The sequence below is a fragment of the Ranitomeya imitator genome, chromosome 3, assembly GCF_032444005.1.
Source record: "Ranitomeya imitator isolate aRanImi1 chromosome 3, aRanImi1.pri, whole genome shotgun sequence".
Classification (NCBI taxonomy): Eukaryota; Metazoa; Chordata; class Amphibia; order Anura; family Dendrobatidae; genus Ranitomeya; species Ranitomeya imitator.
Genome location: NC_091284.1, coordinates 530,774,364 through 530,787,791, shown reverse-complemented (window position 1 = coordinate 530,787,791; position 13,428 = coordinate 530,774,364). Strand labels below are relative to the sequence as shown.

At 43.6% G+C, this 13,428-nt stretch overlaps 2 protein-coding genes across 8 annotated transcripts in view; one reads left to right on the top strand and one right to left on the bottom strand.

Moving 5' to 3' along the window:
* NF1 (neurofibromin 1) overlaps nucleotides 1-13,428 on the top strand; it is a 399,313-nt gene that overhangs the window by 277,196 nt on the left and 108,689 nt on the right. The gene's annotated exons all lie outside the window — the stretch shown is intronic.
* EVI2A (ecotropic viral integration site 2A) lies at nucleotides 6,503-9,327 on the bottom strand. Its single transcript, XM_069757793.1, has 2 exons — nucleotides 9,192-9,327; nucleotides 6,503-7,432 (listed from the first exon to the last, which is right to left on the bottom strand). Exon 2 carries the CDS (start codon nucleotides 7,405-7,407, stop codon nucleotides 6,655-6,657), a length of 753 nt encoding a protein of 250 aa, XP_069613894.1. The 5' UTR covers nucleotides 7,408-7,432; nucleotides 9,192-9,327; the 3' UTR covers nucleotides 6,503-6,654.

Genomic DNA, 13,428 nt, shown 5'->3' with positions numbered 1-13,428 from the left:
TCACAGCCCCCCCGCTCAATATGATGTCCCCATATTGTATAATGCACCCCCATAGTCAATATAATCCAATCCATATTGTATAATGCAGCGACATATAGTGTAGTGAAGCCCCCATATAGTGCATATCGTATAGTGCAGCCCCCGGAAAGTGCATATTGTGTAGTGCTGCCCCCTTAAAGTGCATATCATATAGTTGTGGCCCCAGAAAGTACATATTGTGTAGTGCTGCCCCCTTAAAGTACATATTGTATAGTGGTGGCCCCAAAAAGTACATATCGTACAGTGGTGCCCCCATAAAGTGCATATCGTATAGTGGTGCCACCATAAAGTGCATATCGTATAGTTCAGCCCCTGTTTAGTGCGTGTCGTGTAGTGGTGCCCTGGAAAGTATTTGTCGTGTAATGGTGCTCCCGGAAAGTATGTGTCAGGTAGTGGTGTCCCCGGAAAGTATTTGTCGTGTAATGGTGCTCCCGGAAAGTATGTGTCAGGTAGTGGTGTCCCCGGAAAGTACGTGTCGGGGAGTGGTGCCCCAGGAAAGTACGCGTCGAGTAGTGGTGCCCACGGAAAGTACGTGTCGTCTAATGGTGCCCCCGGAAAGTACATGCCGGGTAGTGGTGGCCCCCGGAAAGTACGTGTCGGGTAGTGATGCCCCCGGAAAGTACGTGTCGGGTAGTGGTGCCCCCGGAAAGTACGTGTCGGGTAGTGTTGCCCCCGGATAGTACGTGTCAGGTAGTGGTGCCCCCGGAAATTGTCGGGTAGTGGTGCCCCCGGAAATTACGTGTCGTATAATGGTGCCCCTGGAAAGTACAGGCCGGGTAGTGGTGCCCCCGGAAAGAGCAGGCCGGGTAGTGGTGCCCACAGAAAGTACAGGCCGTATAGTGCAGCTCCCATAGAGTATTATGGCTACCATGTAGTCACTGATTTTAAAATAAATACATTACTCACCTCTCCCCGTTCCCCCTCTGCTCCGGTGTCTGCAGCGTGTCTACTCAACAGCTCCACGACGACTCGGCACAGTGTAGCACCCGATGAAGTGACATCATCTCAACCGCTGTTTCAGAAGCAGAGGGGGAATGATGGGAAAGCCAGTATCAGCTGAGGCGCTCTCCTACATCATTGATTTCAACTGTATCGACATCTATGGTGCTGATACAATTGAGTGCCAGGTGGGTGCAGCCAGCATTGGCACCGGGCCCTCCTGACTCACGGGCTCCATAGCGGCTGTGTGGTGTGCCCCTATTAGCGGCACACCCCTTGCTGGGGGCTCTTAGTGCAGTGGGGGCCCTAGGCAAATGCCTAATCTGCCCTCCCCCAACGCCGACCCTGGGTGGGTGCAGAATGTTTTACATGTCCATGCTTTTTACAAACACATATTTAAAGGGAACCTGCCACCCCCCAAAATCGAAGGTGAGCTAAGCCCACCGGCATCAGGGTCTTACCTACAGCATCCTGAAAGATGAGAAAAAGAGGTTAGATTATACTGACGCGGGCGGTCCGATCCGTTGGGCGTCGCGGTCCGGGGCCTTCATAGGATGAAGTCCTCTTCTTGTGTTCACCCTGCGGCTCCGGCGCAGGCGTACTTTGTCTGCCCTGTTGAGGGCTGAGCAAAGTACTGCAGTGCGCAGGCGTCGGGCCTCTCTGACCTTTCTCGACGCCTGCACACTGCAGTACTTTGTTCTGCCCTCAACAGGGCAGACAAAGTACACCTGCGTCAGAGCCGAAGCGTGAAGACAAGAAGAGGATGTCATCGTAAGAAGATGGCAGGCCCCAGACCGCGACGTCCATCGGACCGGACTGCAGCGGGACCGCCCCTGGGTGAGTATAATCTAACCTCTTTTTCTCATCTTTCCGAATACATCGGGGGCTTATCTACAGCATTAAATAATGCTGTAGATAAGCCCCTGATGCCGGAAGGCTTAGCTCACCCTCAATTTTGGGGGTGACAGGTTCCCTTTAACACAATCCTCTTACTAGACTAAAAATATGAAAGTGTTTTGCAGAATTGCTCTGTTACTTGCTCGAAAAAATTGAAATCCCTGTGAAAAATCTCCTGATTCTGCCTTTTTTTTTTCCATTTTGCGCTGCATCACTACATTGCAGAAACATTCATATTTGTTGCTTTTGAACTTAATATTTGAAGTCTATGCTTGCAGTCCAACTTGGGCGGTACTTCAGTAGTCATCTTTGACCCTGCCAATCACAGCTTTGCATCTGATCTAGTAGTCTGACGCAGCTCAGCTGTGATTGTCAGCATCTGGCAGGGAAAAAACAAAGCACATGCCCCCAGTGAAGATTCTAAAGCAACGCACAATTGGACTACAAGCGGAGGTTTCACGCACGTTTTTTGTGACACAACTTCTATAAGCATGGTGCACTGTCCAGGAAATTACCTTCATTGCAATGTGGAAAGTACCAACAGGGACATGATACAAAACCTCCTTTCATGTACTTGTTTTTGTTTTTTTATTTAAAGAGAACGTGACATCAGCTTTTAATGTCCTAAGTGAAATGTATATAAAGACACTTTGATGTGTAAGTTCTTACCTTTCTTCACATATGTTTTGCTGATGCAGCAGATTTGAGTGCGGACAGCAGCAGAAATAGCAGAGCTTAGTTGGTAGTAGGTTTGGCTATTGGATAACAATCAGAAGCATCAGAGTAAATAAGCAGGCAGCTCAGCGTCTCGGGTCAATTTGGCAACGTCTCGGATCCGTCACTCAAATGACGGCACATCGCTAGCGCACGCCCATTGTGGGCGTGCGCTAGCGATGCGTTCGCCATTGCATTCAATGGCGCCGTTAACGGACTACGTTACACCGCGGTGTAGCGTAGTCCGTTTAACGTAGTCAATGAACGCAATGTGAACCTAGCCTAAAGTAGTCAGTTGAGAAGTGTGTCTAAATTCCTGTGCACTACTACCCAGGTACTCAGGTGGTGTGCAGCTGCATGAGCTGACCTTAAAATGCTTTGGGTGATGAGATCAGAAGTGCATGCGGAGTTAACACCGTAACTCTACACACACTAGTACAGAGGGAGCCGGCCTTAAGGTACCGTCACATTAAGCAACTTACCAAGGAGAACGACAATGATCCGTGACGTTGCAGCGTCCTGGATAGCGATCTCGTTGTGTTTGACACGCAGCAGCGATCAGGATCCCGCTGTGACATCGCTGGTCGTCGCTGAAAGTCTGGAACTTTATTTGGTCGTCAGGTCGGCGTGATTCGTCATGTTTGACAGCAAAAGCAGCGATGCCTGCAATGTTTTTCCATGGAGCGAACAACCAGCGAAAACGATAAGTACGTCACTGGATCGCTCCTGCGTCGTTCTGTTTGACGTCTCCTAGCAACCTAAACAGCGACGCTGCAGCGATCGGCATCGTTGTCTATATCGCTGCAGCGTTGCTTAATGTGACGGTACCTTTAGTGGATGGAAAAAGCGCAGCTCATCGCTGATAGTGAAACGTGTGAATAACCATAGCAATCATATCCTCTTGCTTTGTATATAAAAAGATTTGTCTCCATAGTTACAGACAAACAATGTTTGTTTATTTTCAGTTTTATATTGCAAACTAGATGGTGGCCAGATTATAATGCATCAGAATATGTATATAACACAGACTGCCACGTAGTATATACCACAGCCACGTAGTATATAGCGCAGCCACGTAGTATATAGCGCAGCCAAATAGTACATAGCACAGCCCACGTAATATATAGCACAGCCCACGCAGTATATAACACAGGCCATGTAGTATATAACACTGCCCACATAGTATATAGCAGCCAGGCAGTATATAACACAGCCCGTATATAACACCGCCCACGTAATATATAGCACATCCTACGTAGTATGTAACATGCATCGGGTATTCTAGAATATGTATGTATGTACGTCACGCTTAGCACAGCCACGTAGTATATAGTAGCCACATAGTATATAGCAGCCACATAGTATATAGCACAGCCCACGTAATATATATAGCACAGCCCACGCAGTATATAACACAGGCCACGTAGTATATAGCAGCCAGGCAGTATATAACACAGCCCACGTATTATATAGCGCAGCCCACATAATATATAGCGCAGCCCACGTAGTATATAACAGCCCATGCAGTATATAACACAGCCCACATAGTATATAGCAGCCCACGCAGTATATAACACAGCCCACGCAGTATATAACACAGCCCACGCAGTATATAACACAGCCCACGCAGTATATAACACAGCCCACGCAGTATATAACACAGCCCACGTAGTATATAACACAGCCGACCCAGTATATAACACAGCCCATGTAGTATATAGCAGTGTGGACACCATATCCCTGTTATCCCATTAAGTCATCTGGGTAATTTCACAATGCATCTCTGGGAACGGAAGCTGGCGGCAGCATCGCGTACATCGGTGGAAGTCAGAAGGTGAGAATAGCATTTTTTAAAATATTTTAAACATTATATCTTTTTACTATTGATGCTGCATAGGCAGCATCAATAGTTAAAAGTTGGTCCGGGATGGGGGCGACACACACATTGGCGCTGACTGGAGGGGAGTATGGAGGGGGCACTGACTGGAGGAGAGTAGGGAGGGGCCAATTCGCGGCCGAACTAAGCCTGTCGCTGATTGGTCAGCAATCAATCAGCAGCGTGGGATTTCCATTACAGACAGACAAACAGACGTAAGTACCCCTTAGACGATTATATAGATAGACTAGATGGTGGCCCGATTCTAACGCATCGGGTATTCTAGAATATGTATGTATGTATATAGCAGCCACGTAGTCTATAGTACAGCCGTAGTATATAGTACAGCCCACGTAGTATATAGCACAGCCACGTAGTGTATAACACAGCCACGTAGTGTATAACACATCCACGTAGCATATAACACATCCACGTAGCATATAACACCGCCACGTAGCATATAACACAGCCACGTAGCATATAACACAGCCACGTAGCATATAACACAGCCACGTAGCATATAACACAGCCACGTAGCATATAACACAGCCACGTAGCATATAACACAGCCACGTAGCATATAACACAGCCACGTAGTATATAGCCATGTAATATATAACACAGCCCACGCAGTATATAGCACAGCCCACGTAGTATATAATTCTTCCCACGTAATATATAATACTGCCCACATAATATATAGCACAGCCCACGTAGTGTATACCACTGTCCACGTAGTGTATACCACTGCCCACGTGGTGTATACCACTGCCCACGTGGTGTATACCACTGCCCACGTGGTGTATAACACTGCCCACGTGGTGTATAACACTGCCCACGTGGTGTATAACACTGCCCACGTGGTGTATAACACTGCCCACGTAGTGTATACCTTCTGCCCACGTAGTGTATAACAGTCCAAGTACTATATAGCAGGGTGAGCACCATATCCCCGTTAAAAAAAAAAAAAAAAAAGTTATATACTCACCCTTCGGTGGCCCCTGGATCCAGGCGAGGCATTTAGCGATGCTCATCGCGACGCTCCGGTCCCAAGAATACATTACGGTCTTGCGATATGATGACGTAATGGTCTTGCGAGAGCGCTACGTCATCATCCTGCGAGACCGTAATGTATTCTTGGGACCGGAGCGTCGCGAGGAACGGGAAAGGCGCCAGAAGGTGAGAATAGCACAATTTTTTTATTTTTTTTATTATTTTTAACATTAGATCTTTTTACTATTGATGCTGCATAGGCAGCATCAATAGTAAAAAGTTTGTCACATAAGGTTAATAGCAGCTTTAACAGACTTAAACTTAAACAAATTTCGGTTTAACAGACTGCTACAATGCTATATGGGTGGCGGGCGCTGACTGGGGGGGGGGAGAGTATGGAGGGGGCACTGAGTGCAGGGGAGTAGGGAATGGCCATTTCGCGGCCGGACTCTGCCCGTCGCTGATTGGTCGCGGCCAGCTGGCCGTGACCAATCAGCGACTTGGGATTTCCGTGACAGACAGACAGAAAGAAAGACGGAAGTGACCCTTAGCAATCGGCCAATTACCATGAAGTGAATTGAAAACTGCAAAAAAAAAAAAAAATTAAGACTATTTGCAACGTTGCCATTTGGTATATTCCAATTCTATAAAAGTAATAGAATTGGTTGAGAGAGTCCTTGCTTGTCTTTGGTATTTAGGCTACAAAAGTTCTTTCACAGCTCAAAGGTTTATTATTAATTTTTAGTTACGGTATATAAAAGGCAGGTTTTTGAGTTGCACTGTAAACATAATGACTAAAAGTAAAGCATTTAGACATTTATTGTGTACATCAAAATCATATAAAAAAAATAACACAACAGAGGATTTTTACACAATTTTAACACAATTTGTTTTTCTCCAAATTCCACATGTAAGCTGCCCGCAAGTAGTCATCCCTGGTTTTCACCAAGAAATCTAGGTTACGATTTATGCAGTCGCTGCAGGTTTGAAAACTGCTTCATTAAAGAACATGTCAATTATGCATATTAGCCTCATAAAGTAGAGTCAGTCTGTATACGAATCCTGGGCAGTGTAAACGGCACATCCACTGTAGAAATGTAAGGGTCTGCTGTGGCTTATTGCAAATACATGTCAGATTTTTCCACAGGAAAGATCAGCCGTGTGAGCATACCCTTATGAATTACTTTCTGAAATGTTTAGACTTCTACTGTGGATATAGTGGTCATAGTTGCACTTGGCGAGCTTGTGTTTTCTTCTGTTACCTCTTTTGATTTTTCTTGTGTTTGAGTTGCCATTAATTTTCGTGTTTCGTTTTCAAGTGTGTTGGCATCTCCCAATGAAATCTCATCCATGGTCAGATTGGCTTCGTGAGCTTTCTTCTGCCATGTTTCCATTCCTGATGGCCACAAAATACTGGATGCACTCAAAAAGTCTCCATTGCTTCTCACTTGGCGCTTTGATTGTGTTAGTTTAGCCTTTAGATTAGATACTTTGTTCGCCAGCGCCACAGTGCACACGATTAACATTGCCACAATGAACACTAGGGCGGCGATTATGACAACACATATAATTATTCCAGTCTTATACTTCTCATCGACCGTACATGTTACATTGGTCGTGATGCTTGGAGTGTGGGATTTGACTGTATGGTTACTTTTGATCCCCTGTGTTTCCTTCCTTGTGGTTTGTTGGGTGATATTATATGTAACAGCTGTGGGCTTACTTGTAGTTACATTGTGACCCTTAAGTTCTGAAGCAATTTTCTGTAAAGAGTTTGTAGCATTGCCTTCATGAAATGACAGGAAATTGTCTGGAGCATCTGACGTGCTGCTAATGTCGGTTACTACTGGTTTATCAGTGATGTTGAAATTTCTGTATCCTACTTCTGCTTTACAACAGACGGAAAGACACAATATCACAAGATGCAGTGAAGGCTGCATCTTCTTCATGTTGCTCTCTTGACTCTCCCGTTATCTGCAAATGAAAGGAAACACAATCCCCAGTAAGTGGTCTGTGTATCTACAAATTCATGAAGACGTTAAAGCAACCTTGGTATAAAGTATATGCAATATGTTCTTAAAGGGGTATTCTCAAGTTTGGAAATTAATTCCTATCTCAAATTCCAGGTAGCTGGTTGTCCAACCGCTGGGAGTACCTCCAATCCTGAGAACTGAGGCCTTGAAGTATAGAGTGTGCATGGATCTGTGGTTGATCACTGCATAAACATTCATTTCCTTTTTTTTTCTGTTACATAGCGCCATTCATTTTCAACAGCAAATTACAGACCTCATCATCACTGTCTCCATTTAGGCTAACAATTAGAGATGAGCTAAAACAAACTTAAAAGTTTTTGGCTTGTAGCTGACACCTGAACTGAACTTTACTCCAAAAGTTCAGGTCGGCTACCAGAACCCGAACTTGCGTGAGTGCGCTTTGACCCTAGCACTGCATGGTTACAGTGCTAACCACTGAGCCACTGTGCATTCTAATGGGAGAGCCAAAGAACAGCCGAGAACATTCTCTGCTATAATCCCATGAAGAGTAAATGGAGCCTCGCTTCTCTGGATTAGTGGTGGTTCCAACGGTCAGTCCGCCAGTGTTCAGAACACTGTCTCCTATGTCACAGTAGAATACCCCTTTAGACATGACATAAATTTAGGGTTATTATTTAAAGTGGTACAGTTAATTTGTTGTTCGATGCCAAGCAATGAATATGATCAGGAATTTGAGATCCACTTGTATGCAAGCAAAAGACTCTGCAATTTCTTGGCACTTTACAATTGGTTTTAAAGTCTCTTATGCATAGCTTTGTGTACGTCAGTGAAAAAATAAAATGTAAGACTCCTGCATCATTTCTAAATCCTATACACATGTGCTACGTGTGACTGCTGCCTGCCTGGGAGAGTGCAGGGAGGATCCAACCATGGCCTCTGCGGGCCTGACAATCCCCTCCACAGACGATGCGTATCAGTCTGTCGGTGTGTCGGAAGCATGTGTTACTGGTCATGTGCTGTAATGTCTGCTGGTGAGGGGATTTCCAGACTTCTATAGAGAATTGTCTTTAATATCCCCTGTGCTCATAGGAAATGCCCTTTATTTGTGATAAGGACTTTATATAACTTTATAGAAAGTACAGACTTTTTGTTCTTACAGTTTTGAGCCGTTTCTAACATTCTCATCAAAGCTTGAACCAATAGTTTTAGTAAAATACACTTTTTGGAAAATTTATATTTTCCTTACATATAAATTAACAATATTATCTGTTTTGAAAAAAAAAATTAGTAAACCTTCAGACATGGAGTTTATAAAAAATGTTCTCAATTGCCCTCATCTATGAATAGGTTAAATATGAAAAACCCCTTTTATTATTCAAAGCTTATCTGGCTTCATTGATAAAATTAATGACCTTTTGGGGGGGCACATATAGTTCCTTACTGATTTTCCATTTTTCTGAATGACTTTTTTGATTTGCTCAAGTAACGATTAAGTTCCCTAGAAATACTTCATTTTTTTTTTTTTTTTGTGGTTGGTGCTACAAATGTATGGCATCGTAAATTAGAATTTACCAAATTTAATATTGATAACCCATCAAGCTTGTATTGTGTATTTATTTTTGTCCCTTATATAGTTATGCTATATGAAACATTATGCACATTTTAATTATTATTGATACTCCATTTAATTATTGCCAGCATTAAGTACGTAGAATGATCGTCGGTCAGTTTTTGCTCACCTCAGTGGTCTTTTTGGCTCTTCGTGTCTGATGAATCCGGGTTGTATAGGGTACAGTGTCTTCCTTACATTTCAGATCTTGTAATGCTCCGAAGGTTGCCTTACTGCTGTCTGTTTCCTTCGTGTGAAACCACAGATGACAGGCTTCCTGTTTCGCTTTTGCTCATGCTCGGTATTACGCTAGCTTATAAAATAAAAAAAACCTCCTTGCCTTGAGTAAATAGTCTGAGGGTGTTGTCATCCACAAGATAACGTTTATGGTGTAAAGTTCTAATATGGATTTTGTCCTTTTACATCTAGCAGAGATGATGAGATTATTAGTTGTTTGTGTGTCACTGCTGAGTCAAGAGCTACAGGTGAAGGAAATGGCTGACAAGTAGGATCTTGTTAGTGTGCTCTAGCCATAATACAAGGGTATAATGCTACTATTCACCATGTTAGAGTCCACATACATATGCTTGACACCTACATGTGTACGTGAATATATGTGTGTGTGTGTATATATATATATGTATATGTATATATGTGTGTGTGTGTATGTTTCAAGCTGTAAAACTGCAAACTGGTCGGCTCAAGAATCCAATGCCCGGAAGACCAGCTGGACTAAAAATCAAATGTGCAAACAAATCCGGCTTCAAATATCCCATAAAAACTGGAGTTTATTATGTAAATATTAAAAATGAAGGACATTAGTGTCACAACCCCATTGTGGTGGTGGGAATAGTTAGGCAGACACGCTTCAGACCACATGGTCCTTAATTGCATTCCATTTCTAGTGATCCAAATCTGAATACCGTATATACTAGAGTATAAGCTGACCCCCCCCCCCCCTAATTTTGCCACAAAAAAACACAAACGAGTATAAGCCTAGGGTGGGAAATGCAGCAGCTACCGGTAAATGTCAAAAGTAAAAATAGATACCAATAAAAGTAAAATTGAGACATCAGTAGGCTAAGTGTTTTTGAATATCCATATTGAATCAGGAGCCACATATAATGCTCCATAAAGTTTGATGGCCCCATAAGATTCTCCATAATAAAATATGCCCAATATAATCCTGCATAAAGGTTAATAATGGCCACATAAGATGCTCCATAGACACATTTGCCCAATATAATGCTGCACAAATGTTGATTATGGCCCCATAAGATGCTCCATAAAGATATTTGCCCCATATAGTGCTGCACAAACCTTGATTATGGCCCCATAAGATGCTCCATACAGACACTTGCCCCATATAGTGCTCCACAAACGTTAATTATGGCCCCATAAGATGCTCCATAAAGATATTTGCCCCATATAGTGCTGCACAAACGTTATGGCCCCATAAGATGCTCCATACAGACACTTGCCCCATTTGCTGTTGCTGCAATAAAAAAATCACATACTCACCTCTCGTCGCTCAGGCCCCCGCCACTTTCAATGTTCGCCTGACTTCGTTCCGGCGCCGCTCAATATTAAGCGTCTTCTGCACTGACGTTCAGGCAGAGGGCGCATACTAACCATGTCATCGCGCCCTCTGACCTAAGCATCACTGCAGAACCGCTGAAGACAGAGCGGCGCCCGGAACGGTGAGCAGGTGAATATCACGCAGCGCTGCGCTCACCTGCTCCTGACACTGTGCAGTACCTGGTTCCCCATCGCCGCAGCTTCTTCCTGTACTGAGCTGTCACCGTTACCGCTCATTACAGTAATGAATATGCGGCTCCACCCCTGTGGGAGGTGGAGCAGCATATTCATTACTGTAATGAGCGGTAACGTGTGACCGCTCAGTACAGGAAGAAGCTGTGAAGGCGGGGAGCCAGGGATCTGCAGGGACCGTGCCAGGAGCAGGTGAGTATTATTAGACATCCCCCGCTCCCCCTCCCCTGACGACCCCCGGGTATGACTCGAGTATAAGCCGAGAGGGGGACTTTTAGCCCCAAAAAATCGGCTGAAAATCTCTGCTTATACTCGAGTATATACGGTATTTTTTTTTTGCCAGATATCTTAGTATATTTATTTTCTTGGCGTTTTTTGAAGTGCTATTTTAGTGAATTTAAAATAGGTTTTTGAATTTTTAGCTGCATTTGTTAATTTTTTAATAGGTTTCTAACGTTTTGAAAGCCTGAAATTTGGCCTTGTATGACTATACATTTGGTATCCTATCTTAGGTTAGAATTAACCCCTTATTGACCGCCAACACGTCTTTTTACTGACCTGCGATATAAGAGAATAGCATCCTCATACAGGAGACAATCCAGCAGCTATTGGCTGTACACTATAGCTGACAACTTGCTGCATCAGCCACGATCAGTGTTTGCGCCGTCCATATATTTTTAACCCCTTAGATGCTGCTGTCATTAGTGACTACATCATATAAATGGTTAACAGTGTGTCTGGTCTCCCTGTTTAACTCTATTAGTGCCCTCAGATGATTGTGTGGTCCTGATTTTTGCCATGGCAATTCATGGCCAAATAGTAGCCTTAGGCTATGTGCCCACGTTGCGGATTTGTGTGTGGATTTTTCTGCACCGTTTTCGCAAAATCCGCCGTTAAAATGCACTGCGTTTAACCTGCAGATTTACCGTGGAATTCCTGCGTTTTTTATGGGGATTTCACGTGCGGTTTTACACCTGCGGATTCCTACTTAGGAGCAGGTGTAAACCGCTGCAGAATCTGCACAAAGAATTGACATGCTGCGGAAAATACAATGCTGCGTTTCCTTGCGGTATTTTCCGCAGCATTTGCACTGCTGATTTGGTTTTCCATAGGTTTACATGGTACTGTAAACCGCATGGTAAACAGCTGCGAATCTGCAGCATAATTCGCAACGTGTGCACATAGCCTTAAAGTCTGCCGCCTATAGTAACCTGTTCAGAAGTTATCGACATTTAGGTGGTGAAAATACGTTTTCATTCCTGTCATGTCACTTTGCATTTATTCCTGAGAACTACCTGAATGGTTAATAAACTACCTGACAGCAGTTTTAAATGTCAGAGGGTGCTGTTTTTAAAATGGTGTCACTTTTGGGGGTTTCCCAATGTATAGGATCCCCAAAAATCACTTCAAACCTGCATAGGTCCCTAAAGAAATGCATTTTGTAAACTTCCTTAAAAAAAATGAAAAATGACTGCTACATTTTTAACCCTGTTAAAATGTTAACAAAATAAAATAACGTTTTAGAAACGGTGCTTGATGGAAAGCAGACATGAGGGAAATTTACTAATGTTTTTCTGTGATATGACTATCTAGATTAAATGAATAATCATGCAAAGTTTGAAAATTGCTCATTTTTAACATTTTTCTCAAATGTGTGATATTTTTTGTAAACACAAAACATATTAACCTAAATTTAACATTATCATAAATTATAATGTGCCATGAAAACGCAATCTCAATATCAGTGGGATTTGTTGAAGCGTTTCAGAGATATTACCACATAAAGGGACACTGGTCAGATAAGAAAAATGTTTGCCCTGTCACTAAGGGGTTAAAGGGAGCCTGTCACCCCCCTCAGGCGTTTGTAACTAAAAGAGCCATCTTGTGCAGCACAAATGCTGCATTCTGACAAGGTGGCTCTTTTAGTTATGCTCCCTGCACACGTTGAAAGAAACGCTTATAAGATGTGCCCCCTGATACCGTGAAATGTTCCCGGAGGCGGGACTTTCCCTCCTAATCAGACGCAGCACAGACGTCACTCCGGGCCTGTGCGCGCCAGGCGCCGCCTCCTTTTGCTGCATTATCGTCCCTGGCGCCTGCGCTGTAAGTACGAAGGGTAGCACGAAGGTCCGGAGTGACGGCTGTGCTGCGCCTGATTAGGAGGGAAAGACCCGCCTCCAGGAACATTTCACGGTATGAGGAAGCACATTTTATAAACATTTATTTCAGCGTGTGCAGGGAGCATAACTAAAAGAGCCACCTTTTCAGAATGCAACATTAGTGCTGCACAAGGTGGCTCTTTTAGTTACAAACGCCTGAGGGGGTGACAGGTTCCCATTAAGATAGAGATGGCAGAGGCATCATTTTGTTCAGAATTGTATGGGCTTTAATTTGATATGTGTCAAGACTATGTTGATATTTTGTTTTAGAGGAGTCAAATTTTGATGGGTGATTTCTGAAAAACTTATACATTTTTCAAAAAATGCATATGTTACTTGTGTTCTTGTTACATTTGTTCAGTGTTTCGAGTTGAGATCTCCGTAGGATCATATTTCGAAGCTTGGTTTTCTAAATGGTCTCATCCTTAATCATGTATG